The 27,985-nt window shown below is 43.9% G+C and overlaps 1 protein-coding gene across 2 annotated transcripts in view; it reads right to left on the bottom strand.

Moving 5' to 3' along the window:
- The window catches only part of PRICKLE2 (prickle planar cell polarity protein 2), a 251,802-nt gene that overhangs the window by 37,551 nt on the left and 186,266 nt on the right, over nucleotides 1-27,985 (bottom strand). For both annotated transcript variants that reach the window (XM_081901626.1, XM_081901627.1), the window contains 4 exons: nucleotides 12,899-13,012; nucleotides 2,796-2,933; nucleotides 1,437-1,640; nucleotides 173-359 (listed from right to left, as the gene is read on the bottom strand). In XM_081901626.1, the coding sequence (XP_081757752.1) occupies nucleotides 173-359; nucleotides 1,437-1,640; nucleotides 2,796-2,933; nucleotides 12,899-13,012 (643 nt within the window). The remainder of the gene's footprint in view (nucleotides 1-172; nucleotides 360-1,436; nucleotides 1,641-2,795; nucleotides 2,934-12,898; nucleotides 13,013-27,985) is intronic.

Here is a 27,985-nt window from a genome sequence, read left to right as displayed (position 1 = left end):
CGCAACGGGTGTATCGACACGCCATATCGTGTTCGTGCCTTAAAAAACAAAAATGAAAGAAATAATGTCTACAAACCCACATCAAAGGTCGCCCGGCTATCGTTCCCACTCCCGACCACCCCACCCCCAAATTTGGCAGCGAGGGATGGAGATTTCAAAATGGCTCCCTTACCAATGTGCTGGGCGCAGGTATCGCAATACTCCGCGTATAAGGATTCGAAACAGTTGCAGCAATATGGCCGTCCTTCCTTCATGATGTACCGCTGCCCGCCCAGCACTGTTTCACATTCAAAACAGCAAAAGTGCTTCATGTGCCAGTGCCGTCCCTCAGCCTCCGTGCACTCGTCAGCAAAGATAATCTGTAGTGGGAAATCAAGCAAACGTGTTAGGGCCTAGAAAGCAAAGCTTCGCTCATTTTTCTTGCGACCTGTCACAGAGGCCATTTGCCTAGATGCTCAACGCATGAGGAGACCGATCGACAAGTAAATAAATATTAACTTGTCCTGTGATTCGAGCTTGCTTTTTAACGGCTTCGCTGCTTCAAGACTCTTACGTCTATGCCTTTTTTTTTAATCCTAATTTTCTACTGCAGCAAATAAATCAAAATGGTTGTTGAGAAAATGGGACGTACATGGTACAGGGGTTTGTGTGGAATAGCCTAAGATGACTCCCATTCCATTTTCAGTAAGTGGGGGCCAGGAAGTGGGAAGCATTGGGTTAGGTTTTTTTTTAATTATTCTCTTACATTTATATTGATATTTCTTCTGTACACGCAACAAGGGCAAACAAGCTAGATTTCACAAAATCTTGACTGTGGTTTGGGCTCCGATACCTCGACTACCAGGGAGCTGGAGAATCTTCGGATTTCGGCAAACTAATGAGGTGCAGCAGTGCGTGATTAATACTGTACTGTGGTTCGAAATCAACAAGCCGTGTTCAAAACCCTAAAGCTGCCATGAAGTTTGACAGTTTGATTTCACTACGATCCTGTCCTTGGCCTATTGCAACAGGCTGCAGCTTCCCTCTCTCCCACCTCTCAGCTGCAGACTGGGCATTAAAGGGGTGGAGGAGAAAGCACACACAATTTATCATGTACACTGTTGTACACAGTGCAAATCTGTTTCGATGAAGGCAAGTGCAGATTTCCTCCCCACCCTGAAAAAGGATAAACTGTGGATGAATAGCCAGCAGTTCTGGGCTTGGCAGGGGCATTGGGCTAGGTGTGGGCATCTACATTCACACATGCTTGTGCTGGCTGTTGCAAAGAGAAGCCGCCACAGAGGCTACCATGTGAACCAGTCTGGCGATATTTCACATCTTTCCTTGTTTGTAGAGCTGCAAGACGTAGATGCAAAGATAGGCTGGCAAAGAGGACTTTGGAAACTTGCAACCATTCATCATGATTAACGGGAGGAGAGATGTTTGGCTGGCCTTACCTCATCACACGCCGCACACCGAGGCTTGAGGCATTCCGCGTGGTGCCGGCCACAATAAATCTTCCCATCTTGATAGAAATAGATGAGATCTACCAGCAGCTCGTTGCAGACGCTGCATATAAAGCATGGCGGGTGCCAGCAAACTCCATGACCTGCCCTCGATGCAAAGACGGCTATGTCTCCTCCATTGATTTGGCCTCCACACTGCGAAGACATTAAGGAGGAACCTGCTCTTACGACATTCAAGGGGGAAACAGCTCATGGCAGCATTGGAAAGAATACGAGCTTCTACAAAATGATACATCATGCATGCTGCTCCTCTGGTTATTCACAACCCAGGTCCTTTGTCAAACTGGGGTTCAAATGAAAATGAAATGATGCGCTCTACACGTGCTCTACACATGAGCATGAGCGCCACCACAGCTCCCAATCACAATGCAGGGGTTGCTGCTTGTACGCTCCAAACCCTGTCCATATATGGATGGGGCTTGGAGCAAGCAAACAGCAGGCCTAGCACCAGATTCTGCTTCTCTTTCTGCCTGTTCTGTCTTCCATCAGAGAGAGAGGGAGGCAAGAGAGCTGGGCTGCTTTGATAACGCATAGGAACTTCGCAGGATAGCACACTTCCTTCCACTTGTATCTGGGTTCCCTTTCGTGTTGGGAGGTCTTCCCATATTGAAAAAAATATGGGGAGAAACAGTGGGAGTGTGTTGTGTTCTGATTTTTAAAGAATCTTTTAGAAATTTCAACATGCAAAATAATAACATACTGCCATTTTTTGTCCAAAGTATTTTAGACATGAGGGAATACACGCTTTTCTAGGTTCCCTCAATTCTGGCTGTGAGCAAGTTTGTTTTGCTTATGGTTTTATGGTCTAGCAATGCACAGCCTAGGTGCAATTTCCCCTGGGGATTATGTGGGGGGAACCCTCCCCCCCAAAGAAATCCACACAAGGAAATTCTCTGACCCTGAGAATAGTTTAATTAATAAGAATTCGTACTAAACTTCCTTTGTAAGGTCAAAGCAAAGAACAAATTTGTCTCCTGAGTTGCCAGCATCTCTTGTTATGACCTCTCATAACCCAAAGCTAAACACTGAGACAAAAAGCATTATCAGTTGTTAAATTTGTATACTGCCCTATAACTGCAGGTCCCAGGGTGGTTCACAAGATAAAATCACAATATAAAAACACAAAATACATAATCAAAACAAAAACAACCCAATAACCCTCTGCAAGAAACACAATTTAGAAGATTGTGCTGTATGTGTGCCACAGTAACATAATGCCACAACTTGGGAAAATTGCTCTGTGAATCCAAGGTTCATCTGGCCGCAAACATGTTGTGAAGATAGACCTACCTGCTCACAAATGGCACCGGTCATGGTGACTGGAAAGGGTCGAACATTGCCTCTGCCCAGGTTCTCCCTTTTCCTCTGATTGCTGAAGAGTTTGAGTTCTCTCTTCTCTTCTTCATCCAGTGAGTTGCAATATCGTACCTAGAGAGTAATCAGCAATGATCTGTGTTACACTGAAAGTTGCAAGCCTTGGCTTCTCCTCCAACACTTTTGTTTTTTGTTTTTTGCAGGCAACGTGGGAGGAACTTGCCACCTACAGGCAGATATTTCCCCCCTCAACAGATGGGCTTTCAGCCCAGATCAAACTCTCGCAAGCCAATTTCTCTTTTTCCTCTCCTCAAACCACAATGGTCTCTGCTGCTTTCTCTACTACCTGTTTGACTGCTGCTATCCAGTTTATTAATGATACTCCCAATATGCACACATGCACATTATTTAAAAAAATGGCTGCTTATAACTCGCGGAAGACCAATGTGTCATAAAAACATGGTGGTTGACCCTGAAAAGTTGATAGGTCTTGGGATAAGGATGTGTAAGGGAATAATCACAATGATAGGACACTACTCAAGGGACATGGCCAGACCAGAGATTAATGCACTGGAAAACTGTCAAATCCAAGGAAAATTAAGAAGACTTCCTTGAGCTGTGGCTTTCTAGCCCCTTTCCTCTCACCACTGGTACAGCCAAGTCGCATCACACACACATTTAACTTGCAGAAATTAAACTATACACATTTGGCTTCAGTGCCATTCTGAATCAATTTCAGCCTTTTTCTTCTGCCTGCATCTGTCTCTACCTGTCTCCCTTCCACCTCCATCTCTCTTCCTCCCCCAGTCACTCAACTCACTCACACATGGAGGAACGGGGAAAGGCCGTAGAGACACTGCAGAAGGTCTCCCCCATTTGCCAGAAAATAAGGAAATGTTGGCTATGTGTGATTTTCACATATGCATGTTATCCTGGGCATGTATAACCTCAACATATGATGCGATTGCACTGTATCTAAAAGGGACCGCCATCTTGGTCTTCTCCTGGCACATACTGGTCTGGTTTCTGTAAGTCAACAGAGTATCGCTAATTCACTTGCTGCTGAACTCAAAGCTGAGAAGGGATAAATTACTTCCTGATTCAGTAGACAAGGCTCTTTTAAAAAGGTACTTCAGTGGCACTCAAAAGAGCTTAGCAAGCTCTTGACGGCGCAGCTTATGGCAGGTCCATAACTATTTGCTTGCTTGTTCACTGAAACTGGGCTCAGGCTTAAGCCAAGACCAACAAGATGTTGTCAGGATGATTAAAAGGCCTCCCCTCCACTGGCCGCCTTGCCTTCAAATGTTTAAAATGCACACTACAATTTATCAGGGCGAAACCCAAGTCATTGAAAGGGAGACACACAGACAAACCCTTTTTCAGCCCTTGGAAAATAATTCAATGGGCTGCAATTTTGAAGTGCCAACAGGCCATATGTAAAAGATCATCTGAGTGCCCTTGGGTTTTCACCTCCCATTCTGTTTTGTTTTTGAATTTTAACTAGAGTGGTCCCAGACTGCACGATGCTTTTGAAAACACCTTCTCGAGTAACACATTTTAAAATAATCTAAAATAAAAAAACAGGATCATGCTTCAGGTGCAGAATTCTGGCACAAGTGATGTAAGAGCCTGAAGGCCCTGCTTGAACAAAAGTAACAGTGTGATTTATAATCATATATAACTAACAGCAAACTCATTCTCCAGGGGGCAAACCCTTAAGGAGTCAAAATTGACAATGTCTGCAGGAAAGAGGGAGGGGTCAGGAGGCTTGGGGAACGCCAGCATTTGCAGAAGTACAAAGTTAAACTCAAGAAAGGGAGGAAACCCTAAGGTTGGTAGGCAAACTCAAACCCAACACTATTAGGACAGAGCATGCTCAGTGGTCACAGAATGCTGAATGCTCCCTTGGGGAAAAATTAGGGGAGGGGGAATAATAGAATCATAGAGTTGGAAGGGACCCTGAGGTTCATCTAGTCCAACCCCCTGCAATGCAGGAATATGCAGCTGTCCCATACAGGGTTCGAACCTGCAACCTTGGTGTTATCAGCACCGTGCTCTAACCAACTGAGCTATTTAGGAATGGAATGGAGAACCACAGAAAAGTCACTCCCGCCATACCTCCCTTTGGATCCACCCACCCAAAGCTCTGTCTACCTACCCAACATCAGCTTCACTCAGGGAAGCCATTCCTGTCAACTAAAGATGCTACATGAAACATTCATCTTCAGGGGGCAATGGACCTCTGAACTCCAGGTACACAGGATTGCTGTTGTCCTCATGCCCTTGGCTTGTAAGCCTTCCAGAGGGTTTTATATATATACTTGGCTGCATTTTGCAATTTGGCAATGCCGCCCCCTGCACTTTAAAAAAAGGTGTATTTATCTTTTACAGGTACTATGCAGAACAACATTCAATAAACTCTCCCCACACCCCGCATGAAAGAACAGATTCATATTACATAGAAAAACTATAGTTTGAAAGTCATCCTACTAGAATCACAAGAGCTGGAAGGGACCCAAGGGTCATCTAGTCCAGGCTTCTTCAACCTTGGCCCTCCAGATGTTTTGAGACTACAATTCCCATCATCCCTGACCACTGGTCCTGCTGGCTAGGGATCATGGGAGTTGTAGGCCAAAAACATCTGGAGGGCCGAGGTTGAGGATGCCTGATCTAGTCCAACCCCCTGCGATGCAGGAATATCAACTAAAGCATCCATGACAGATGGCTGTCCAACCTCTGCTAAAAACTTCCAAGGAAGGAGAGTCCACCACCTCCTGAGGGAGCCCATTCCCCTGTCAGAAAGTTCTTTCTGGTGTTTAGTTGGAATCACCTTTCTTGTAACTTAAAGCCATTGTTGTCTTGAGTCCTGCCCTCCAAAGCAGGAGAAAACAAGCTTGCACCATCTTCCATGTGACAGCCCTCAAGATATTTGACGACGGTTATCATATCTCCCCTCAAATCTCCTCTTTTCCAGGCTAAACATACCCATGTCCTTTAACCGTTCCTCATATGGCTTGGTTGCCAGACCCTAGATCATCTTGCACTAGTTTCAGTTGTCAACATCCTTCTGGTGCCCAGAACTGGACACAGTATTCCAGGTGTCGTCTGAATAGAGCGGTACTATAACTTCCCTCAATCTGGACACTATACTTTTGTTGATGCAGCCTAGAATAGCATTGCTTTGTTTGCTGCTGCATCACACTGACTCATGGCCCAATATGCTAAAAGATGTGCATCTGTCCATAGCTTGCTGCGAGTCACTGGTGGTCGATAGCCATGCTCTTTTGTACAAACATACGAAATAAAGTCGAACCATGTGTTTTGGAAAGCATCTCTTGATTTGTTTATTCCTTGTTCACCTAGTTTTCCAGTCAGTTTGTCCAACAGTGCCACGTCCCAGATTTGATTCAGCCACATTTCAGATAACATTTAGGGTTCTCAAGTTACTGGCAACATCAAGCAAGCAGCTGTTATTAATTGTAATATAAGCTTTTTACATGGTAATTCTTCATAATCTCCTTCAAATAGAGATAATAAAGCAACGCTGAGGTTGAGATGTACCTGTTGTTTAGTTTTCATACTCATTTCACAAAAAAAGTTATCCCAACATATACAAAGTTTTTGAGAAGTCCACCACATGTGGAAAAATGAAATTACATTTTAAGTTTCTCCAGCCAGTTGTTGGGAGAGTGCAATTGATTTTATTGAGTAGTACAGGATGCAAATACCATCTATGAGTTAGCTCTTGTGTGTTTCCCCTAAGTTTAGCTGAATAAAATTGAAAAGGGAATTTCTGCCAGATTCTGTTCCAGGAAGGCTCGTTTAGAGTATCATTCAAATCTCTCTCCCAGTGGAGATTGAGAGCATTTAAAGGTTTGTAAGAAAAATTGGTTAATGAGCTGTAAATTAAAGAAATGATACCCTTGCCCAATGGATCAGCAGAATAAATTATATTTTCCAGGGGAGTTAAAGACTGGGTTGCCTGGGTTGTGATGTTTGTTTGGAAGATAAAATGTAAGAGTTGTATATATGAACCCAAGAATAAGCTGTGTTTTCCAAAGCCTGCTGGATCTCTATTCCTGTCATATGCTTTCTGTTCTTATAAAAGTCTCTGATCCTGCTTCTCAGTTTTTGTATTCCTGTATTCTATCTGGATTAAAGAAGCCAGAGTGGACAATCAAAAGATTATAGGTGAGGTAAAGGTAAAGGGACCCATGACCATTAGGTCCAGTTGTGACCGACTCTGGGGTTGCGGCGCTCATCTTGCTTTATTGGACGAGGGAGCCGGCGTACAGCTTCCGGGTCATGTGGCCAGCATGACTAAGCCTCTTCTGGCGAACCAGAGCAGCGCACGGAAACACCATTTACCTTCCCACCGGAGTGGTACCTATTTATCTACTTTCACTTTGACGTGCTTTCGAACTGCTAGGTTGGCAGGAGCAGGGACCAAGCAACAGGAGCTCACCTCGTCACAGGGATTTGAACCGCTGACCTTCTGATCAGCAAGTCCTAGGCTCTGTGGCTTAACCCACAGCGCCACCTGTGTCCCATAGGTGAGGTAGGAGGAGCTAATTTGCTGCACTAGTTATGCCAGACCTGTAAATTAGCTGTTAAAAATTATAAGCAGGGGTAGAAAGAGAGCTACATCTGCTCCAGCCAGGACTTTTCTTCTAGAAAAATACCAAAAAAATTAATACGGTTAAGGATTAATATACTAACGGGAAGAGAGCATTTCGAAATTCAGACTGGAGATAAAAAAAATTCATTTCCTAAACAGTGTAAAATTCTGGCAAGCTGTCCCAAGAACAATTGTGGGGATGGATCTCTTAACTGATTCCCGTGAAGAGATAGAAAGATTTTAAAGGACTTATTTTAAAGGGCTTATTCTTTTTTGTTCAATCAAGTGCTTCTGAATTCTACAGAACTTCTACAGAAGCAAATCTCTGCACAAAAGGAATACATATATTCTGTAAGTATCCATCTCCCAAAGGAATTAAGCATTTTTCTTTCTAGAGAATTTGGAAATTCTTGCGTCGTTATGGGCCACTGTGTTCTAGAAATGCTTTCTCTTCCATCTTTCCTCTGGGCATTAGATGGTATGACCTTTACTCTCTCTCGCAGAAGCTCAGTAAAGGAGGCTTGGGTCAGGCACTGGATTGCATCATGCTATGGATTGTGGATCCATTGGGCTCTTGGGGTTTCAAAAAGCTTTTGATAAATGTCCCTCATCAAAAACCCCTGAACATGAGATAAGAGGAAGAGATTGTGAAGAGCTCCAAAAATATCTGTCCAAGGTGGCACGAATATGTCAAATACAACTCAATATAAACTCAGGACATTGAGTCAAAAAGTCCTAACTTTGGGCAGCCTGAGATGGCAGTGACTGGCCAGGAACTGGATCAGTTAGCTTTTTGAAATATGAAGTGGTATATAAATGCTTTTAAATAAACAAACAAGTAAATCTTGGGGGCATAGTGAATAGCTGAATGAAACATTGATCCAGGATATGTCAGCCCTGAAATAGGCAAATCCCATTTTAGGAAAGGGATAAAATATAAACCTGACAATATAATAATGGCATTATAAAAATATATATCATCAAACAGGACTCTCTCCTTAAATGATCACCTTATTTCTGAGCAGGAATAAATTATTTCCCCAGCTAAATATTATGGACCAGCTAAGGTGATGCTCCAAAGATGAGTGTAGCTTAAGAGTAGCCTGTAGACTCACACAAAGCAAAGATATGAAAATAAAGAATAATTAAAGTGCAGAATTAGTCAAAGGGAAGGGGGAAACCCAGCCATGCTCCCTAACCAGGGAGTTTGTTTATATCTAGAAAGTCAGCTCTTTGGAACAGAGAGTTTTAAAAAGCATTTCCTGCTCTATGCTAAAACAGCAATAAGGGGCATACCACACTTCTTTAAAAAGACAAAACCTTATACCAGGGTAAAAATATTCAAGATGATTACAGCTGTAACTTGGTTGACAAATGCCTTAGCAGTCGAACGTTTTGGCTCCTGAACGCCACAAACCCGGAGTGTTGCAGTTTGTGAACGTTCTTTTGGAACCCGAACGTCCAGCAGGGCTTTCACGACTGCCGATTGGCTGCAGGAAGCTCCTGCAGCCAATCAAAAGCCGCGCCTTTGAAGCCGAGTGTTTTGGAAGTTGAATGGACTTCCGGAACGGATTCCGTTCGGCTTCCAAGGTACGACTGTATTTATTTCATCTGTCTTTGGCCAAAACAGGCCTACGAGGTGGGTGACAGAATAAGATTTTCAAGCCACATTAAAACAGCTGGAAAATCACTTCTAACACCAGAGTAAGATTGGGATGAAGGCCAACCTGGCGCCCTACAGATGTTTTGGAGCAGAACTCCTATCAGCCCCAGCCGGCACTGCCCTGGGGGTCACCAGCTTGGAGAAAACTGTTCTCAAGCACGACTGGGAACTGGGATTGAGCACACATTTGCAGCACTGCAAGGCATTCGTTTTAGAAGTGTATAAATACCACAAAAAGTACATGAAGTCAACAGCCCTCAACTGCTATTGCTCCAACCTAGAAGCTGCATATAACCATTGTGATCAGTAGTCATCGATCAACATCCTGTTATCAATTTATCTGAAGCCATCTTCAGCTAGTGGCCATTGTGACATCTTGCAGCAGTGAATTCCATGAATTAAGTATGGATTATATTGCTTTCCTTGAGGCTCCAGCCAGTCACTTTTGGATGAGGGAGTAAAGCTTCTCTCTATCTGCTTTCTTCACACCCTGCCTAATTTTACAGCCGCCCCTTTCTATATTGGGAGACCCGTCTGTCTCTGGACTCATTTGTAGTTGGCAACTTTTAAGACTATTGATGAGTTAAAACTCAATTCCAAGAGTACTTATCGCCTTGGAACATCTTTGCTTGAACTTCAGTCTCCATCCCTGGGCCTCAGTCTAGACTCCAATTCTACAGTTGGAGGATCTTACTCTAAGGGAGGTATTTAATGTCTTTTGAGTCTCTTCCAACAGCAGGATTTTACAATTCTGTTAACAGCTTTTTGAAACGAAAACAAACATGTCTCAGCTTCACAGCATAGTACATTTGATAGGCTACCAGAAGTTTGTTTTTTTATTTTTTTAACCTCACATGCTCATGGTACTAGCGAACACTAGCAGCTAACTATCACACAGCCAGGGCAACCCAACACACTGACAAAGTTATGGGAAGTTCAAGAAGAGTACCATGAATCAAGTCCATTTGCAAACACAGGAATTAACACAATCCGGATTTGCAATACTGTAATATGCAAAAAATAATTATATATATACAACAATGGAATAATTGGTCCTTTGGAACACAGGTGATTTTCATTTAGTCAAGCTGAGTGAGGATTGGGTTTTGAGAGAAATCATCTCCCTACTCCATTTCCAATTTCTTCAGAACCTAAAATTACCCCCTGACAAGAAAAACTATGTCTCACCACACAACAAAAGTGTTACATTGTGGCCTACTCATTGTTATTGTTATTATTTACTGAATTTGTATACTGCCCTTCATCCAAAGATCACACAGTGGTTTACAACATAAAAACAAACACCAAATACATAACATAAAAGCAAACAAAATCAAATCAATAACTCCCCTCCCACAAATACATTTAAAAGGCCATAGAATGTTTAACCAGCCAAAGGCCTGGTTATAGAGGAAAGTATGGTACCTAAAGGTATGTAACAAAGGTGCCAGGCAAGCCTTCCTGGGGAGAGCATTCGAGAAACAGGGAGCCATCACAGAAAAGGCCCAGTCTCGTGTTGCTACCCTCTGGGCCTCTTGTGGAGGAGCCACATGAAGAAAGTTCTCAGATGATGATCACACAGTCCAGGTCAGATCATATGGGGAGAGGCGGTACAGCATCAAACATTAAAAAGTTCCCTAAACAGGGCCACCTTCAGTTGTCTTTTAAAAGTAAAATAGTTGTTATTAACTTGACATCTGCTGGGAGGGCATTCCACAGGGCAGGCGTCACTACTGAGAAGGCCCTCTGTCTGGTTCCATGGTTCCCTCGGTGCTGGACCTCAGTGTCCGGGCAGAATGATGGGGGTGGAGAAGCTCCTTCAGGTATACGGGACCAAAGCCGTTTAGGGCTTTAAAAGTCAGCACCAGCCAATGAATATTTTTCAGGACAGGTGTTATATGGTCTCAGTGGCAAATCCCAGTCACCGCATTCTGGATTAATTGCAGTTTCCAAGTCACCTTCAAAGGTAGCCCCACATAGAGCGCATTGCAGTAGTCCAAGCAGGAGATAACTAGAGCATGCACCACTCTGGCAAGACAGTCTGTGGGCATGTAGGGTCTCAGCCTGCATACCAGATGGAGCTGGTAGACACCTGCCCTGGACACAGAATTAACCTGCACCTCCATGGACAGCTGTGAGTCCAAAGATTTAAAGAAGCCTTCTCCAACTTTGTGCCCTCCAGCTGTTCGAACTTCAACTCTTATCTTTAACCACCACCTAGCTGGTGCTGATGGAAGGGCACCAGGTTGGAGAAGGCCAGTTTGGGGACTGAGCTTTCTCTATGGGTGTCCATTCTCTTGCATGAGATTTAGTAATCATCTGAAAACCACTTAAGGTGCTGCTGGTATTCTTAACAAGGAGAAGCTAAGTCAGTCTTCAAAACCATGCTCAACTGGAGCAAAGTGAGTAGAGACTTCTGGGGTGTCAAAGTATCAGGAAGCAGTTTGGGGTTTTTTGTCTGGCTTTGGAAGTTTTTGGTATGGATGTAAGGTCCCGTTCTATGGCTTTAGTTAACTGAAAATACACTGAACACAGCTCCCCATGTTCTTTTCCAGTGGAGAGGAAGAGCTGCGAGTTTTAAATACTCTTCTGCGAAGCAGCAAATGTTGTGGCCAGGGCAGCAGTTGCTTGCTGTGGAATCCAAAGGGGGGGAGGAATCAATCCCTAAGAGGGGCACAACATAAAATGCAGAAGTAGAACTATTTTTTCAGGAAAGCAGGAGAGGAGGAAAGGGTTAAATTCCCCACTGGTGCATTTGAATTTTTAAAAAAACCCTGTTATGTTAGATGCAAATATGCATTTCATGCCTTATGTAGCTTAGTAAGTCAGTGGTTAACAACCTGGTGCCCTCTGGGTAATTTTTTCAGACTACAACTCCCATCAGCCCCAGCCAGCATGATCAATGGATAGGGATGGTGAGAGATGAAGCCCAAATCTTCTAGGGGGAACCAGGTTGACAAAGGCTGAGCAAGTGGCTCCTCACAGTGGCAAGTTGCAGATGTGGTGCAAGCAACCCATTTTAATGTGTCCCAAAGACAACATTTAAAATTTTACTTTTTGCTCTCACATATAACGTCACAGTCAGATGCAATAAAAAGCCTGTATGTTTCAGTTCTTCAATTCAATACAAAAGCAGAAAACTTAATATTTTAGCACCCGCATGAGAAATATGTGCTCTTTTATCTAGTAATATTTTAACCTACAGCAGCAACAACTCTGCACAGAGAGAAACGTTTATTGTACCTATACTTACAATTTAAGGGTATGTCATTAACACTGAGAGCCAGGCCTGTTTTTCTGTGAGTCTGAGCCCAAAAGCTTTCATTATTTTTATGTATAAAAAACTATCAACATCTCTCACCACAAAATATGTCTTTTCCAGGAAAATAAAAGTTGGAAACTGCGATTCTCAGTCAAAGCAAAAGCAAAAAAACATTGAAGAGATAAACGTAAGTAATAGGACATCTAGACTCTAAATAGGCATTGCATAAATATGCATTTCCAGATAAAATATGAGGACTGTTTCCCTTCCTATTCAACTGAGAACAAGTACAGAGGGCAGGGTCTCTGCCAAGTAATTCATCAGCCAGCACTGAGAGTGGTGGGGAGGGGGCAAAGTGAGGAAAACATTTTTAAGAACCCAGAGAGCTTTTGCAAAACAATCCTTTAACAAATCCTTTGCCAGAGCCTTGGTTAACTGGCTAATTGCTGCACGCAACAGCGACATCAGAAAGATGGTCCAGTCCCCTGCGGTGTGCACTAAGCCAATGTTTCCCCAATTATTTCTAAATGACTCACCTCATTGTCGTGTGGCGGCAGCTGGTGAAGGAGCTGTTTGATACGGGCTTTCTCCCCTGGGCTGTTCACGTAGGGCACTTTGTCCTCTGGGAGGCAGCTGTAGTACTGATGAACCTAAATGTTAGAAAAAGGGGGACTGCAGTACAATGTCTTGGCTTCGTTTTTGTTTTGCTTTCGACTGACAAGACACAGAGAAATCAAGCGCTCTGAGCAGCGGCACTGAAGATTACCAAAAACGTGCAGCTATTTTCAAAAAAACCCCAAAACAAAACAGAAAAGCAAACTTTCCTTAGGACAAAGGCAAATGCTCTTTATCTGACAGAAACCGAAATTTGTTTGGAAGAGGGTCAAAGCAAGAGCGAGGGCGGAGGGCGAGGGGAGAGCAGTCTGTTTTCGGTCTAAAGCTAACCCGCCAAGGTCGTACTTTACCGTTTTCTCTGTCACTCTCCAGAATGTAAGCATGTTTCCCTTGGCTAGGAGGATCTGTCAGCACCTGCCTTTGTGAGCGTAGGTTAAGACGCTCCCCCTTGGCATCCAATCTATGACTGGGTAACTGAGCCTCCACCTACACTCCAGCCCCCAAGGCCTTTTCTGTAACAATTTGTGAAAATAATCAGCAGATAAAATCTGTCGGAAGGCTGGGTTCTCCCTTTAAGTCTCAGAGTGTGTAATTAAAAACAAACATGAAGAGTGCAGCACAAGGTGCAGTGCAACAAGGCCGGGTCCCAAGAGATCCCATTTCTCGTACGTGGGTTGATGACAGGCACACACTTCCGCTGCAGCTATGGGCCCTAACAAAGCAGCCTAGTTCTTCCCGGAGACCAGCTACAGCACAGCATCACGCTCTGTGATCATTCCAACACAATGCTTGTAAGGTGGAAACAGCGAGCGGCAAGTAACGCCTAGTACAAACAGCCCCGTCTACTTGATCTGAGGGAACATGGTTCAGAACGTGGAAGCTGGGGATTGCTCTCCATCTTCTTTTCCGGATAATGCCGCACTCAGAGGAGCCCAGCTGATGTTCAATGGAAAATCCTGTCACTCAAGCAACCCAATGGCTTGCCTCAAAGTTTCTGTACCAGGTTGCCCCTTCTGAAACTTAACAACTGGCTGCTAGGACATCTTCCCTGCCATTGTCTGTGTGTGGCAAGAATGTGACACCATTTTGGAGGTACAGTGGTACCTCAGGTTACATACGCTTCAGGTTACAGACTCTGCTAACCCAGAAATAGTACCTCAGGTTAAGAACTTTGCTTCAGGAGGAGAATAGAAATCATGCTCTGGTGGCAACAGGAGGCCCCATCAGCTAAAGTAGTGCTTCAGGTTAAGAACAGTTTCAGGTTAAGAATGGACCTCCAGAACGAATTAAGTATTGAACCCGAGGTACAACTGTATTGTATCCTCAGAAACACAAGCACCACCATCACGTCCCATGACAACACTGGAGGAATGGTGCGATTTATACAGCCTCTTCAACTGTGCCGACTCCAATGGGGAGCAGCTCTTTGGGGTGTCAGACAGTGATTTTTCACATCATTTGCTGTATGTTCCTTTAATTAACTGGGTATGCCAGAGAAAAAACCTGGGACTGTCTGCATGCAAACCACGGTCTCTACCATGAAGCTATGGTCCCTCCTAGCAAGGGGCTCATCATTGCCACATTGAGAGTCTCCATGCCTGCACCAGGAATGTTTTAGCCCAAAGCACCTCAGAAAACACTTCACTGTCCTATGATCCTCCCTTTGCTCATAAAGCCAGCAGAAGAAGGCCTGCTCTCTAAACGCCAGCACTGGGTGATGTGAAGCCAGTGGAAATGAGAGACATGGCATTTCGATGGAGGGGCCATTGGTGCAATATTCCCTCCCTAGAGGGGTTTGCTTGGATTTTAGGAGGTAATGCTGCTCCAGCAAACATTTATAAATGTCAATTTTATTCCGGTCTTAAATGATGCTTTATTGCAATTCTCTGCTATGAACTTGTAATTGTTATTTATGTTGGGGTTTAAAGAACAACAACTTTTAATTGGCAGAGAGCCAGTGTGGTGTAGTGGTTAAGTCTAGTAATATGGTGAACCGGGTTCGCTTCCCCGCTCCTCCACATGCAGCTGCTGGGTGACCTTGGGCTAGTCACACTTCTCTGAAGTCTCTCAGCCCCACTCACCTCACAGAGTGTTTGTTGTGGGGGAGGAAGGGAAAGGAGAATGTTAGCTGCTTTGAGACTCCTTAAAGGGAGTGAAAGACGGGATATCAAATCCAAACTCCTCCTCTTCTTCTTTTATATAGAAGACATCTTATTGCTTTTTAACTGTTGTTGCCTAAGCAGTTCTAAGCAAATGTGTATGGGAATGGGATGAGGCTGTAACGTGCTCTGTCCCTACCATCTTAGATTTTACCCGGGGGGAAGTAGAAATTAGGTTTCTCAGAACTATCACCCCTACACAGTAACAGGAAGAAGAGACAGCTCATACTACAGGATAGCTCTCCATTATCTACGCCAGCCTGAAAATAGCCACATAATGCACTCACATTGAAGCTGCAGTGTTTATTTTACATGCCCAACCCCATTGCATCATTTGCATGCATCACAGAAAGAGATGCTTTGAGTGAAGCCCAGAACTGCAAAGAAAGTTTATGCAATGAATCCACGACTATGCCCCCACTCTATATTATGAGCAACCAATTTGTTCAGCCAAGGAATCTCCAGCCAGAAGTCTTAAAAGCCACCAACTAAATGGTTACAAATAAGATCTCAGCACCACTTACTTTGCATTTATAGCGCATCCTTCACCTGGTTCCTGAACATGCAGTTCATTAAGCTGAACGCGAAGGAAGGCGATACAGCCAAGTTTAGGAAGACTAACCGAACCAAAGCTCGCCTGAGCAGCCTGTAACTTGGGTGGTTGAAATCTCAAGCCAGGTCTCCGATTACTCCTTTTCTCCACCACAATCATCAGTTGATTTCTGAATGTCTGCATTTAACAATCAAATGCCCCTGTCGATAGCTAACTGCCTCTGTGCTCTGTAGATACAGCACTGCTGATTTTCTGCTATTGAGCATCCGTGCCCAGGACGCCCTTGAAACTGTGTGAATCCACAAGTAATTTATTCTTGACTGGCTGCCAAATTATGTCACGCTTGTCCCCAAGGTAATAAGCTGTAAAGACCCAGAGCACAGACAGGAGGAGATAACAAGTCTAAATGGCAATCAGGTTATCGTGTGCGTAGATATTTGTTTTCTGGCCGTGGCACAGGAAAAACCAGAGCACAACGCTTTCAAGCATTTCCTCTGGGAAGTCTTCCATTTCATGTCAGGAGGTCTGTCAGAGCTATCTCCCATCAGATTAAAGAAATAGCTCTGCAGGGATGGGCAAATGACTTTGGGAAACTAAAACCAACCCAAAACAGAGACAGCAGGTCCTGACCTGCACCTCGTCACCTGAAACGAACCAGGGACTGTTAAGGAGATTTGGATCAGATCCAAGAAAGACGCCATTCAGGTAAACCCCAAAGAAAGCACCGACTCCTTCGGATTCTGCCCAGGTGATTTCAACTCCTTGCTCTGCAGGCAAATCGTGAATGTCATCGTTAAGTGGATTTTCAGAAGCTTTCGCTTTTCCCATCCTTCAAAATCAATGCATGTTCTCCTTGGGCTGTAAAACTGGGCGCCAGCCAAGAGAGAATCCCAGAGCACATCCACCTCAATGATAGGCAGTTGCTCCCACAGGTGATACGTCACCTTCGGCATTCAGTATCATCACCTAGAAAGTATGGGCGCATTTCACCACCTCTCCACTGCACTTCCACTTCCAAAATGCGTTTAAATCCTTGATGGTGTATGCTTCTCTCAGTGATAGTAATGCCTGCTAACCCTTTCCATCTCCCTTCTTTACCATCTGCTTGTCTTAACAATGGATTATAAAGAAAAACATGTACAGAATAATCTTTTAAATAAATTAAAACTGGCAAAACAGCTCCAGGCTGAATAGAGCAAAATGTACTGATTCATTCAAGCAGGCTTTTAATTTGTTCTGTTTACAGCCAAAGACCAACAAGATAAATAGTTGTCCCTGAGCACTAGATTCTTCTGGTACCTGCCCTCTAGGCTAGACTATACCCGAAAACAGAATAGGGGTTCTCAACCCCAATCCAGCCAGCCCAGAAGGGGTACCATGACTCGTGGTATCAAAAACAAATGTGAGGTCCAGGAGAACCAACAGGGAGGAATCTTCCTTCTACAGTTATTGGTGCAGGTACACAAGGCCACAAAGGAAGCCTTGGTTATAAACCTATCATAAACCTTACTGAGAGGCAGTAGATAGGCAGTTTGGTGCAGTGGTTAGAGTGTCAGACTAGGGCCTGAAAAACCAGGGTTTGCGTAAATAAACGCTCAGGTTCTATTCCTGAATGCAATTGGAAGAAAGCACTGTTGAAATCAGTGAAAGGGGGGGGGGGGGGATACTTAGGACTGGAGAACAAGACTTTCTGTGCCTTTACATAGTGTTCCTATTATAGGACACACTTAGTACCAGTGTCTCATTACAAAAGATGCTTGCTGGATAGGTTGCTACGTTGGCACAATGCGGGAGGCTGCGTCACAGCAATTGCTTACAAGGAAGGCGTCAGCCTAGTGGGATGTGTCTAGAGGGGACTCAGAAGGAAGATGGATTTGCCTGATGCTCCCATTCTGCTCAGTCTGAAATTCATTCAAGTTTGGGGAAGGAGGATTTCAACATCTGACAGCAATTCCGTTTCAAAACACAGAAGGCCGACAAGATGGAATTGTGGGGGAGTAGAGAAAGCAAGCCTGGGAAATAAATGGTTCCTCAGGGCCAAAGTACACACAATGTTAAATTTGTCTTTGTGTATGTAACAAGCAGGTTTTAAAAAATATATATATGCAAATTGCATCAGCTGTGTGGGGGGGGAGCAGCTGATAACTAATGGGATCAGAGCAGGAGTAGATGATGAAATTAACCCTTTCTCGTCCAGCTGCAGTTCCTATGAAAATCCCTCTTCCAAAAGAGTACAGTGGTACCTCGGGTTCAGGTTACATACACTTCAGGTTACAGACTCCGCTAACCCAGAAATAGTACCTCGGGTTAAGAACTTTGCTTCAGGGTGAGAACAGAAATCGTGCTCCGGTGGCGCGGCGGCAGCAGGAGGCCCCATTAGCTAAAGTGGTGCTTCAGGTTCAGAACAGTTTCGGATTAAGAACAAACCTCTGGAACGAATTAAGTATGCATTATTTGCTTTGGGGTGGGGGTATATCCCACTGGCACCACAGTTAGCTTAGTCCCTGGACAGAAGATTGTCTGTCCTGAAAAAGTTTATACCAAGGACTGTAACCCCATCCAGTTCAGGTAAATGACATTAGAGCCATTCATCCAGAGGGCCTCTCTCCTACCATTGTTTAATCTCATTAAACTTAAGCCTTCATCCAGCCCACAACTGCAGACAGACACAGGAGCTCAGAATATTTTGTTTCCACTTTTAGTTAACCACAGTTTGCGGTGCTGTTCACACCTGGAATTTTGATTGACACTAAATAATGGTTAGTTCCAACAAGTCAGCCTCCTAATCATGTTCTTCAAAGCTGACTTATTTGAAGTTAACTACAGACTGGTTACTACAATGTGGTGAATCAAAAGCAAAAAGCTGTGTGGGAAGGGGGGAAGCTGAGGCTCTCGGCAGCTTGTGCACCTCACTCTAAACCATGGCTTAGAGCAGGGGTCAGCAAACATTTTCAGCAGGGGGCCGGTCCACTGTCCCTCAGACCTTGACTAGATTTTGGGAAAAAAATAATGAATGAATTCCTATGCCCCACAAATAACCCAGAGATGCGTTTTAAATAAAAGGACACGTTCTACTCATGTAAAAACACCACTAATTCCCGGACCGTCCACGGGCCGGATTTAGAAGGTGATTGGGCCAGATTCGGCCCCCGGCCTTAGTTTGCCTAGTTAAAGGTAAAAAGACCCCTGGCCATTAGGTCCAGTCGCGGCCGACTCTGGGGTTGCGGCACTCATCTCGCTTTATTGGCCGGGTCATGTGGCCAGCATGACTAAGCCACTTCTGGCGAACCAGAGCAGTGCACGGAAATGCCGTTTACCTTCCCGCCAGAGTGGTACCTATTTATCTACTTGCACTTTGACGTGCTTTTGAACTGCTAGGTTGGCTCCTGCAGGGACCGAGCAACGGGAGCTCACCCTGTCGCGGGGATTTGAACCACCGACCTTCCAATCGGCAAGCCCTAGGCTCTGTGGTTTAACCCACAGCGCCACCCGTGCACCCTAGTTTGCCTACCCATGCTCTAAACCATGGCTTAGAGTGACGTGTGAACACAGTCACAATGTACCCATCTAGTTCTGGATTCCCTACTCTGACTAGCATCACCTCTCCAGGGTCTTTTCATCACCTGCTATCTGACCCCTTGAACTTGAGGTGCCAGGGGGTTAAAGTTGGAATCTTTTGCATGCGCTCTACCCATGAACTAAGACCCTTCCGTAACCCATTAAAGCTGGCCATTGTATTTAAAAGTGCCTCTATGATGTACAGTAATCTGCAATGGTCATCATCAGGTGCAAATATCTAGAGTTAGGTACAGCGACATAATGTGAACGTTGGCAAAAATAAAGAGAATTGCTAAAGCAGGTCTAGTCTTGCATCAAATAAGATCTTGGGAGAATATTTCACAAATAACGCATTTCATAGGCCAGTCACACACAGCAAAGCAAGCTCCTCTCCCCTGCCCCAAATATTATTGATCTCTCAATCTTTTTCGAAATATGAATTTCTCATTTTTTTCTATAAAGAAGGGCAGTTGAAATAACGTGACGTAACACAGAGACATCGCCGGCAAGAAGGTAATAAGTATGTTGGAAATTAACAGTTCCTTCAAGCATAAAGAAAGAAAAAGTGGTGGTGGAGGGGAAGCCTTGTAAAATGAAACAAGAGGAAGATTCTCTTTCAAGTTCAGCCAACTTTATTCAAAGGAATCGAGGGAAATAATTGCATTAGCCCACAATACATTCAAGTTCCTCATCAGCCTCATTTAGTATTTTTCTCTGTTCTTTTTCTCCTCCCCTCAAATTTCAAAGTACCTCAGTTTTTAAAGTCATAGCTATGCATCTTCCTTAGGGATGACTAAAAATCCTGGGAGGTATTTCTTTAAAGCCTGCAGGTACTCTAGGGATTCAGTTATTTCTCTGACAAAAGGCATCTGCCGGCACCAAATTGTAAGTAAATTCAATAAATGGGCACTCAACTACCTTGACCTAGTATGTCACGAAAATTCACAGCCTTTCCCTCTCCCCCCCCCTTTTCCACCCTTTGGCAAGGCCTGTTTGCAAAAATGCAAGGGCGTATTGTTTAGATGAAAACTGTCTCTAAACATGCTTCAGCATTTTGAAAGTATTTTCTCTCAAGCTGCTCCAGCTGAACAGTTTGCTTATGCAGGCATCCAATTTTGGTTTCAAATTGTCACAACTTTGTAAGGTTTGGTGGTTAGGCATTGGAAAAGCTTGGTTTATGGGAGGGGAGGTTGTGGCCATCACCTACCCCTCCCCTTTAAGGGTATTCTGTTAAAGGAATCTGGGGGTCAGTATTCTGGGAGAGTATTCATTTAACCCACAGCGCCACCCGCGTCCCTTAACCTGAGGTAAAGGTAAAGGGACCCCTGACCATTAGGTCCAATCATGACCAACTCTGGGGTTGCGGCACTCATCTCGCTTTATTGGCCGAGGGAGCCGGCGTACAGCTTCCGGGTCATGTGGCTAGCAGGACTAAGCCGCTTCTGGTGAACCAGAGCAGCGCACGGAAATGCCGTTTATCTTCCTGCCGGAGCGGTACCTATTTATCTACTTGCACTTTGACGTGCTTTCGAACTGCTAGGTTGGCAGGAGCAGGGACTGAGCAACGGGAGCTCACCCCGTCGCGGGGATTCGAACCACCGACCTTCTGATCGGCAATTCCTAGGCTCTGTGGTTTAACCCACAGCACTACCTGTGTCCCTTAACCCAAGGTATCACTGTATAATTAAGATGTATAAAGAACCGTCATGGAATGTTGGGTGGGAAGCCGAAAAGAATTACTGTATAAAAACAGAAAATGATATGAGTGTATAACGGAAAACCTATAAATAAAATATTTTTTTTAAAAAAAGAACTGAATTTGTTCAGAGCTTTCTCACAAGTAAAGGAGGGTCCCCCCCCCCGACATGCTAAGTTTCCAGAGTGTTGGCCATTTTGCAGCTATGTAGGTTTTTGCCCTGAGTAAAGAATGTGACGCCTCTGTTCGCTCACCCATGAAGCAGCGCTGCCTTTACTTTCCTGCCTTCCCAACAAGCTGCCAAAGGCAGCCTCGAGGAATGTAAATGATATAATTGCATAAATAAATATGGAAATGCGTGACTCCCATTTCCCTGTTTCTCCAAACAAAGGGAGAACTAGAGTTTGCTGGGAGCTTGGAACCCAGGACAGAATGCAATGAACCTGAAACCTGCTCCCAGACCAGCAAAGAAAAGACACCCTTAATGATTTCAATTACAGCAATAAAATCATTGCTCTTTAGTGACACATCTAGATGGGCCAGTAATTGACACACATTATCCAAATCTAGACAGGACACAAGTCCAATTATCCGTAATTGCTCACATGAATGGTTGCGTATGTGACACTATTATGCCACTCTCCTGTCTGTTACTAAGGGCAAGAGACAGAGGACTAATGACAACCCCTAAGAGATTGGGAGTTGCCACCTGGGTCCAGGACTGGCTCCTAAAAGCATGTTTATTATTGTTGTTGTTGAAATATTATACATATATATAATGGGAGAATGCAGAATCAGTTTGTTTAATAGCATGGATAGACTATTTGGCTGTTACAGAGATTGACGCCACTCAGTTACCTCAATTGCTAGAGCAATTACCCTAATAAACAAGAATCATTGTTTTCATTTCACCTCTAAGCATACATACAGGGGGGGAAAGAAGTACATCCCTTCAGAATGTGATGGGCATTAAGCGTTCAAATTACAAAGTAATAATTAATAATAATAATAATAATAATAATAAATTTTATTTATGCCCCGTCTTCCCCGGCCAGAGCCGGGCTCAGGGTGGCTAACACCAGTAAAAGTTACAGTAAAAACATAATGGTGGGGGGGACAATTTAAAATACAGGTTAAAATGCAATTTAAAATGCAGCCTCATTTTAAAAGTAGCCCATAGATCACATAAAGGGTGGGAAACATAAGGGTCGGACTGAGTCAAAACCAAAGGCCAGGCGGAACAGCTCTGTCTTGCAGGCCCTGCAGAAAGAAATCAGATCCCGCAGGGCCCTGGTCTCATGAGACAGAGCGTTCCAACAGGCTGGAGCCAGTGCTGAAAAGGCCCTGGCCCTGGTTGAGGCTAATCTGACTTCTTTAGGGCCCAGGACCTCTAGGGTGTTGCTATTTATGTTAAGGAATGAATGCAAACCCATGTACACTTACCAGGGAGTAATCCCCATGGAACACACTGAGATTCAGAAGAATTTTTTTGAGGATGTGTCCCACCTTAAACTTTGTAAATACAGTCGTACCTTGGAAGTCAAACAGCTTAGTTCTCGAATGTTTTGGCTCCCGAACGCCGCAAACCTGGAAGTGACTGTTCCAGTTTGTGAACTATTTTTGGAAGCCAAATGTCCGAAGGGGCTTCCACAGCTTCCGATTGGCTGCAGGACCTTTCTGTAGCCAATCAGAAGCCACACTTTGGATTCTGAACGTTTTGGAAGTCGAATGGACTTTCGGAACGGATTCTGTTCGACTTCCAAGGTATGACTGTACACAAATGGAGGCAAGCTATGGGAGCAAGGTATATAAGTCAAAGTGTGGCCTACGTGGCAGATTTTTTTTTTTTTAATGCTCATCAAAAGCCAATGAGTTAAAGATCCAAAAAGGACAAGTGCATGCCATGACCTCCTCACCAGTATGGTTTTTTAATGGATGCTGGGAAAATATGCAGACTCATGAGAATTTCAGCTTTATTTTACAGTACCAAAGGCGGGGAAAGAGCCCTCAGGACTGTAGAAGAAAGTGTGCAATTGCCAAGCCTGGCGTTTGCTGAAATTTTAATTGTACCTCATATAATTTTGAACAACAGTGTAATTTTAAAACAAGACGCACAAAATGGCTGGAGAAAATGTGAGTCATTTATTATTATTATTGGCCAGATCTAAATCTTTCTGCAGCACCTTCTATGGATTTATATTCCTGACAGATTACACCCATGGGGAGATAATGTACCGATAATCAAGACATTAAAAACTCCCTGAGATGGCAAAACGTGCTTCTAGGAGCCAGCTTCAGGGCAACATCGTCTTGCAACACTGTTAAACAACAAACATTAACAGACAAGCATTTGTGAAGTGCAACCATTAGCCTATGATTTATCTTTTACATTACATTCAAAGGAGGAGTATAGCAAGCGTCCAAAATGCCAGAAATTTCTCGGTGTACACCAGAAGAAAAAAATTGAGAGTAGAGAACGTATGGTGACAGTGTGATCCTGGACAACATGCAAGTTCTAATGCATACCTGCTCTCTATGATATGCATATAGATTTATTAGTTGCTTAGTTTCCAACCCCAATTCAAAAAGCTGGTTTTGAGCTTTAATACACTAATAGAGCTTTGTCCCAGTTACTAAAGACATGACACTATCTTGAAAGGAAGGAGCATTCCATCCTATACACCTCTAGGGTTTGAAATCATGGTTGGAAGTTCTGCCTCATCCCTTTGTCATCTGAGGAGAGATGGCTGGTGAAGAAGAACAGAGTGTCCCCCATGGTGGTGCCCATTCCGAACAAGTCTTACCTAGTGGAAAACTCATACAATCAGCTTGTTCAGGTTTTACAGGAAGTTGGGAGATGATTTATTTGTTTAAAAGGGAGCTTGAGCCACTAGATGGCTCCTTGTGGTATTTTATCAGTGTGCTATTGAATGGTTTAGTGTCTGGTGGTTAGGACTTGGTATAGTCTTTTTATTACGGTCAGTGACCAGTATCAAGACAAAAACACCAGTTACAAAACTGAAAAGCTCCGAACAAAATAAAATAGTGTAAAATCTCATATATATTAAAAAGTAATTCCAGTTGGTCACTGATCTGTCAGAAGGGAACCCTTGTGACCTAAGGATGACCATCTGTTGATATATTATACTGCTCCTCAGAGCTAGTCATTATATGGTCGGCGGTTTGAATCCTCGTGACAGGGTGAGCTCCCATTGCTCTGTCCCAGCTCCTGCCAACCTAGCAGTTCGAAAGCATGCCAATGCAAGTAGACCAATAGGTACTGCTGTGGCGGGAAAGTATATGGTGTTTCCATGCACTCTGGTTTCCGTAATGGTGTTCCGTTGCGCCAGAAGTGGTTTCGTCATGCTGGCCACAGGACCCGTGAAGCTGTCTGTGGACAAACGCCGGCTCCCTCGGCCTGAAAGCGAGATGAGCGCTGCAACCCCATAGTCGCCTTTGACTGGACTTAACCATCCAGGGGACTTTTATCTTTACTTTTATCTTATCTAGGAGCAGCAGAGTGGCAAGAAACTGTTCGAAACTCCCAGTATATTTCTGGAGCATAAGCAAAATAAGGACAGAACATACATCTCTATGAAACAAGCACTGGAGAAGCACATGTTCTAACCTTTCAATTTGGCCAGAGTCAACTTATTACTATCACCATCATGCTAGTTTGTTTGCCACTATGACCCTCTGCAGGTAGAGTGGTTTGGTTTTAGTGCAGTAATAATGCTGTATCTTAAGATAGCATTCTAGTACTTTATAGGAAGGAAGTCTCACTGAATTTACTGGGACTTGCTTTTGTTTTTTATTATTAAAAAAACCAAGCTTAACAAATGTTGCATAGTATTTGCATGCATATATTAGAGGGCGGGCTACATTTGACAGATGCATTCTGTTTTGATGTGGTGCTACATAAACCAGGCCCCTTTAAAAGTTTTAATTCTGCAGCATTTCATTTCCTCAGGAAATAATAGCTGGTACGCCAGTTAAGCGTGACAACGTCTCACTTGACAGTTAAGATTTCCAGCCAGGGCCGTAATGATGCCAACTGCAAATGTTCGAAACGACAGAGGGATCCTGCAGTTTTAAACACAGGGGCTTTAATGATAAGCGTTCACGGTTCCAAGTCCTTCAGACACACTGTAGCCATTCTCAGGTTTATCTCATCTAATCTGAGTTCTGGAGAATTTCCACACTTGGCCTGACCCTTTCCTAAACATTAAAAAAAGGATTTTCAAGATTCTCACAATAATTTATGGGTCACACAGAGGAGGGGAATGAGCTCCCTATGGAGAGCAGGCGAGCACCGATGGTGGGATGTTTTCATAGACAGCTAAAAATCTCTCTATTTAACATGATGTTTCCTGGTGGTTGATATGAGGGGTTTTCCCCCTTGAGTCTGGCTGCTGTAGTTATTGAAGCTATGTCTCTGCTTATCTGAATGTTTTAAGTATTAGCACTGGTTGGCTTCTATCATTCTTATGTATATTATGAACTCCTTGGAGATTTTATAAACGATGCTTTAACTTACTTCTAAGTTTCTGAGCAATGGCTGGAATGGTCCGAACCATCATGATTCACACAATAAGTGATTCCAATACATTGTGCAATGGAGATAAGACTTGGAAGAACAGGGCTTTCTTTCACATGGCACCTTTAGTCCCAGATCTGGTAGGTTTGGATCTTCAGTACCACTCATTCCACAGTTCTGCTGATCCCTCAGTCTGCCTGTTTCCACCATATTTACAATGCTGAATTATGGTGGCCACGTGTCCTACTTTTTTCAAAGGGCCACCAGAGGACAGTCCTCTATCTGAGGGCAGCTCAATACAAATCTGGCTTCCAAATAAAGAACCATTAAAAAAGAAGAGCAGCTGAGGCAATGAAGTAGCAGTTAGCAGCCAGGCAGCAAACAAGTCACCTGGTGTCTTTCCTAGTATAGTGTGTTGTATTTCCATTTAAATACAGATAATCAGTGTCATCCAGTGACATAGTTTCTTGTTTTGATGTTTTTACATACAGTGGTTCCTTGGGTTAAAGACACTTCAGGTTACAGATGTTTCAGATTACAGACTCCGCTAACCCAGAAATAGTACCTTGGGTTAGGAACTTTGCTTCAGGATGAGAACAGAAATCGTGCGGCAGTGGCGCGGCAGCAGTGGGAGGCCCCATTAGCTAAAGTGGTGCTTCAGGTTAAGAACAGTTTCAAGTTAAGAACGGACCTCCACAACGAATTAGGTTCTTAACCCGAGATACCACTGTATTTAAACATATTAAAAGGCTTAGAAATGCTTTTCAAGAAACGAATGCATTTTAGAAATTATTTCTAAATTTGCATCTATACATATAAATTCCCACATACAAATTTTACACAAATCAATGACCTCTTTTTTTGATGATGCACCCTCCCGCTTCTGGCAATATCTAACTGGCCACCCTCTGCTGAGCATGTGTTTCATGCACAGCTCTTAAACTGCCTATTGGTTGCATCATTGTCACTCTCTTGGTTTACATGCACAGTTGCCATTAGTGAATGTGCACACTTATACAGGGCGAGTCCTTTAAAAGAGGCCCCATGGACACAGAGTACACATGTTCCATGGGGCCTCTTTTCAAAGACTCTTTTAAAAGGGTGAAAACATGGCTGTAATACCAGCAAGCCGGTAGGCAACGAAAGAAGAGGGGCATTAGAAGTGGGCAGCAACAGGTAGAAGCAGCAAAGAGCAGTGGGCAAAAAAACAAGGGTTTCTCCCCGCCTCACCCAGCCAACTCAGATCCTATTTTCTCTGAATCACAGCAGAAGTCCAATTGCAAATGGCAGTGCCTACGAACAGTCCTATTAATAGGCAAGTGCGCATAATATACACGCGTTAACTGTGGTTGTATTCCAGCTAGTGACCTTGTGAAGTCGTGTGCGGTCCAAACTCTATATTGCACTGAAAACTTCTCTGTGCTTGGGATGGGAGAAACAAAAGGAATGGCTTTAGGCAGACCTTCCTAAGAATTTTGTTCCTAAAGCACCGGCCCCTCTGCTTCACAAACACATCTGCGGTTGTTGAATTCTTACCCTTGCCGACTGACCCACTTTGCTCTGAAATGAATTTGTTATGTCGGCATGCCTAGCTGTTTATATAATGAGATGTGTGACTGTTTCGGCTGGGTGCGTGTGTGAAAGCCACTTGTGGCTCTGTCTCATGACCCCTCTGTGAGAGAGCGTAGAAAGAAACCCTGATTTAGGAGAGAAAGCAGCAACAGCAGATGCTTTAAAAGGCATCTGAGGCTGAGCTTGCCTCCTCTTTAAGCCTTCTAGTTAGATCTCCCTTAGGCCTCAGATATGGCAGCCTTGATGGTCCCACCTATTTTCCTATGCTGAAAGAGCATTCATATTCCCTGTTGAAACGAAATAAATTGAGGGTTTTGGGGTGGGTGGGTGTTTTTACATGGTGCTTTGTATGTTTACAATGGGCTATTATTTTATTTCTTAAAGAAAGCATTGTGTTTGTCAGTTTTCTCAAAAACCTTGACATACAGGAACAATAACACAGCTAAAGAAGGTCGTCATTCTTGTGAAAATTTTGAAGGGTCTATAAACAGAACTATATGTTCTCTGCATGAGGCGCAAATTGAAAGGGCTGTCAGCAACCGTTCATCCGGATTATAATTGACGCCTAAAACAAATTAGGTTTGAGAGAAAGCAATCATCACCCTAAGAGCGGTGGCCACTTCAGTTGAGGTTCTGCTTCACGATTGACTCACCTGTATTGGAAGAAGTACAAGGGGAGTACAACTCTGTTACTCTCTGTTACTCTCATGTGATATTTCAGTGGCTTTTGATATCACTGAAAATGGTACCCATGGTGAGGGGAGAGAGATTCTGTGTTGGCTAGCAGGTAATGGCTTTTCCCACCTGCCTTACCCCACCTCCAGCCACAGGCACCTTCACAGGGGAGCTCTTTCCAGAGGAAGAACTATGAGGAGAGAGACTCTTTTGGTCATCAGGCAGGGGTTGGTTCCACCTGTGCTTACCACCTCCAGT

Source organism: Podarcis melisellensis (genome assembly GCF_964234715.1).
Source record: "Podarcis melisellensis genome assembly, chromosome: 2".
NCBI lineage: Eukaryota > Metazoa > Chordata > Lepidosauria > Squamata > Lacertidae > Podarcis > Podarcis melisellensis.
Note: the sequence above shows the minus strand (reverse complement) of the source record. Positions and strands in the feature narration are given on the sequence as shown.